Source organism: Myotis davidii, unplaced genomic scaffold, assembly GCF_000327345.1.
Source record: "Myotis davidii unplaced genomic scaffold, ASM32734v1 scaffold73, whole genome shotgun sequence".
Lineage (NCBI taxonomy): Eukaryota > Metazoa > Chordata > Mammalia > Chiroptera > Vespertilionidae > Myotis > Myotis davidii.
The window spans coordinates 4327709-4332188 of record NW_006286675.1 but is presented as its reverse complement, the minus strand read 5'-3'; the positions used below and the strand labels follow the sequence as shown (position 1 = coordinate 4332188).

Below are 4480 nucleotides of genomic sequence, written 5' to 3'. Positions count from 1 at the left end.
TGTTTCTTAAATGTTCCCTTTCCCAACTAGATTCAGTTCCAAACTCACTGGGACCATATTATTCTTTTAAAGGTTTTTTTTATTGATTGATTTTAGAGAGAGAGAGAGAGAGAGAGAGACATCAATTTTGTCATTCCACTTATTTATGCGTTCATTGTTTGCTTCTTGCCTGTGCCCTGACCAGGGATCAAACCCGAAATCTTGGCATATCAAGACAACACTTTAACCAACTGAGCTACCTGACCAGGGCGGACCACCTCATTCTTATTCACCAACACATCCTGAGCACCTATTCAGTGAATACACATATAAGAGACTTAACGAATACATGTTGTCTGCATGAATGATTTCCACACCGCACTTAAGGGGTGACATGCCCCGTGATTGAAGGGAAGTGGCACAGAATTGCTTCTAAATTGCAGAATCAGAGCAAAGATTAAACATCCCCGTGATTTACTTGGGAGTGACTTTCAGATGGGGAGCTCCTGATGGCCTGAGGAGTACGTTAAAAAGCATTGTCATTTTGCTGTCTGTGGCCGGCAGTTAATCAAGGCCCAGTGGGGCCTGATTCCCTAGCAGGGAATAAACAAGGTGACATCATGGCCACACACTCCCCAGGGATTGCGCAAGTCGCTGGCTCTGCTTGCTGGTTGGAAGAGTCCGTCCTTGCTGTCTTGGGCTGCTAATCATCTTTGATTCTATAGGTCTCCTGGGGTGGGTGACACACTGCAGTGTGCCGGCTCCTTTGCCTCCATGTGACCCTCAGGATCTAGCCTGCCCTTCTGAGGCGATGGCCTCCACTGCAACCCCAGAGTTCCAGGAGAATAGCCCTCACTGGTTTTCAAACCCTGAGTACACTCAGAATCTCCCCTCACTTTAATTTCAACATAACAGCAATCAGCCCTCTAGCACCAGCTATGCTTAAAGTCAATTTCTTTAACTGTATTTATAGACATTATCTAAGATCATGATGTAGTGACAAGGGAAAAATAGCAGAGTTTTCTCAGGCTGTCAAATGAGGGAAGGGGACTTTTTCCTTCCAGGAGCCATTTGGATATTTATAACATCATTCGTGGGCCATACAAAATTATCAACTTAAAAATTAGCCTGCTACATTTGGTCAAACATTTAATTAACTCACCCCTAATGCCTTGCCAGGACCAGACGAAATGATTTTATGTGCCTCATATGGCCCGTGGGCCTGATGTTCCCCTTCCCTGCTCTAGCACATCAAGGTTTCTAAAACTTTCCTACTTATTCTCTTTCTCTTTTGATCATGGATCTTATGCTTATTGAAGAAAAAAGATAAACACCTAATGCTTGTCATAGATTGATGACTAACATTTCACAACATATATATACAAACAGATTCGGCTTTAAGTGATCTGGGCAAGTTATTTAGCCTCTTTATGCATCAGTTCCTCTCTGTAAAATAGCAATTAACAATAGTAACTACTTCATAGGATGTTGGTAGAGGTTAATTAATGCATGTACAGAGTTATAATAGTTCCCGGCAAATAGGTAACCGCTAAGCATTAACTACTTCTATCACTATTATTGTTATATTGTATTTTTCATGAAAAGAAATGTGGTCTATTTGAAAAGACATGGGCTTTGGAATCTGGAAGACCGGATTTCTATCTTGGCTCTATCAATTACTGGCTGTGTGACTTCAGGGAAGTTTTTTTACTTCTCAAAATCTTGATTTGGGCATATATAGGAGAGTGATTAATACTACTGACCCCAAAAGTCATTGTGAGTACTAACCGAGAGACTACACTGCTGGAAAGCACCTCGTGAAGGCCAGGCACAGAGCAGCCACCCCGTAAGGGATAGCTTCTGCCTGTTACTCTGCATGGAAAATGCATCACCCCCAGTATGTAATAAATGAGGATTGCACTCACGTTAACCAGTCAAGAGAGGTCTAGGAAGAAGGGAAAGGCAATGCTAACAGATACGTTGGTGGTATCCCACAGTGGTTGTTCAATGACTATAGAATTAGAACAACATTTATTGAGTAATTCAAGGGTAAGAAAGAGAGCTAACATTTATTGAGTATCTACTATGCGCCAGACATGTTAAATAAGCCCACTTAATCCTCAGAAAGACCTGCAAAAAGTGACCATCACTCTACTTTACTGATAATAAGAGACAAAATGGTTGCGAAGGTGTCACAGTAAAGCTGGAGTTTTAATCCAGGACTGTGTGATGCCCAAACATGGCTTTTCTCCCTATTATGTAATACTTAAACATCTAATGTTTGTCATAAAGATGAATAGACAGTAAGTAGCCAGGAGATGGGCAGGAGTGTATGCTTTATGGGGTGAAATCATTGCAGGTAGTAGTGGAGAATGATGAGCTAAGGAGACGCTTACTGGAGGGCAACAGTCCATTCCAGACAAGGTGAGAGAGAAGGTGGGAGAAGTGTAATAGTGAGGGGAGGGGTACATCATCAAGCAGCCGCCTTAGTGTCGGCCATCAAGTACACATCAGTCACAGGGACACAGGAACAGGCCCTTCTCTCACGTTCAAGGTGAATGTTCTCACCTGGCAGTACCCAGAGTGCTCAGAGTACTCACAGGCCATTCTCCTCAGCTGACCACCCCACCCTCCTGAGCAAGTGAGACTGTGTCCCCTGACCACTGTGCCATTCTCTCACAGTTCCTGGGAAACAAAACCTCTCGATTTCACTTTTCTGTTCTCTCTTTCTCGCCCCCCAGCTCCTCGCTCCCCTCAGTCCTTTTCCATTCCTTCCCCCTCCCAAGAGCCCACTCTTCCTAGTTTCTTCCTGGATCAATTGGGAGGGAGCAATGGCTCGGAGCTGTAACTCATGTGGGGGAGGCACGCACAATTTCCAGACTTTTCACAAAGCAGAGATGGTGGCCCTCTGTGCACATCTCCTGGTTGTTATTAGGCCGAGTCTCATCTCTTTCTGTGTCTGAATCCCATTCTCAGGGCTTCCTTTTGTTATCTCAGTTTAGGCATCTGCCAAGGCCAGGAAGGAGGGTGGGAGTGGGGAGGTTGTGAATTCAGTCTTTCCCAGGTTCATCCTGGGCAGACTTACATTTAAGCAAGTTCACTGGTGGTAAGGGCCAGAACAGCAAGTTTGAGCGGGAGGGGACTGGGGTGGGGGAGGATTAGGGGACTATTGCCGCTATCCATGGAGGAGCTATGGTCACTGGTTTAGGAGTGCTATCTGCATTAGGCAGGACCGGGAGGAAAAGAGAGATTTAGGAATATTTAGGAGGCTTTAAAAAAAATTGATCATTTATTGGTTGTCAGAGGTGAGAGAGAGGGAGGGACTCAATGATGCCCTGGTTTCTAGGTTGGATGTCTAGGTAGCAGGTCGTGTTATTAACTGAGCGGGAAAGACAGGGGGTGGGGAGCTTTGCACAAATGTGAGGAGACTATGCAATGGGCGGTTGGAGGGTGCAGCCTGTGTTTGATACCTGAGGCCCAGGAAAAAGGTCTCGATTGCCAACTGAGGGCAATCAAGATTCCCCCAAGGTTCCTGAGGCTGCCTCTCTGCTCGCTGCAACCCCTCCACCGCCCCTCCACTCTGGCAGCTGCTTCGCCAGACTCCTCCAACTCTCACTTGAAAAAAAAAAATCCGCTGCATGGGATCACCGGCGTGTCCCATCATGTCAGACACGGCCGGCCGGACACCAGCTCCGAGATCACCACCAAGGCCTTAAGGGAGAAGGAAGTTGTGGAGGAGGCAGAGAATGGAAGCAATGCACCCGCGAAGAGAACGCTAATGAGGAAAATGGGGAGCAGGAGGCTGACAATGAGGTAGATGAAGAAGAGGAAAAAGGAGGGGAGGAGGAGGAGGAAGAGGAAGGTGATGGTGAGGAAGGGGATGGAGATGAAGATGAGGAGGCTGAGGCAGCTATGGGCAAACGGGCAGCTGAGAAGGATGAGGGTGACGATGTTGTCACCAAGAAGCAGAAGACCGATGAGGATGACTAGACAGCAAAAGTAGGAAAAGTTAAATTTCAAAACAAGGCCACCGTGACTTATTCACCCTCCACTTCCCGTCTCAGAATCTAAACCTGGTCACCTTCAAGTAGAGACTCCCGCCGGCCTGCCCGCCCACCCACCTCGGGCAGGTGACACGCCCCCATCACCACCCAACCAAAACCGCAACGTGAATTTGCAACAGGGGAGGAAAAAAGAACCAAAACTTGCGAGGCCCTGCTTTTTTTTTTTTCTTAAAAGTACTTTAAAAAGGAAAATTTGTATTTTTATTTACATTTTATATTTTTGTCCATACTGTTAGGGGTCAGCCATTAATCTAAAAGGAGAAAAAACCTTGTAAAAGAAGCAAAAACAAACAACAACAGAAAGTCTTATTCCGAGCATCCAGCAACTTTTGGTGTATGTATGTAGCTATACTATAAGCAGTTGGTTTGTATGAGATGGTTACAAAGGCCAAAGTCAAAACCGCAACGTGAATTTGCAACAGGGGAGGGAAAAAGAA

At 45.7% G+C, this 4480-nt stretch overlaps 1 protein-coding gene across 1 annotated transcript; it reads left to right on the top strand.

Annotated features, from left to right (window-relative positions):
* Positions 1 to 2311: 2311 nt before the first annotated feature.
* LOC102769674 (acidic leucine-rich nuclear phosphoprotein 32 family member C-like) lies at positions 2312 to 3978 on the top strand. Its single transcript, XM_006758364.1, has 2 exons — positions 2312 to 2403; positions 3567 to 3978. Exons 1-2 carry the CDS (start codon positions 2312 to 2314, stop codon positions 3967 to 3969), a joined length of 495 nt encoding a protein of 164 aa, XP_006758427.1. The 3' UTR covers positions 3970 to 3978.
* The last annotated feature ends 502 nt before the right edge of the window (positions 3979 to 4480 follow it).

Bases quoted from the DNA above. Each gene is read 5' to 3' on its own strand.
- LOC102769674 (XM_006758364.1), top strand. From the start codon at position 2,312: ATGCTTTATGGGGTGAAATCATTGCAGGTAGTAGTGGAGAATGATGAG. The intron at 2,404-3,566 runs GTGAGAGAGAAG...CCACTCTGGCAG, and splicing joins AACAGTCCATTCCAGACAAG to CTGCTTCGCCAGACTCCTCC.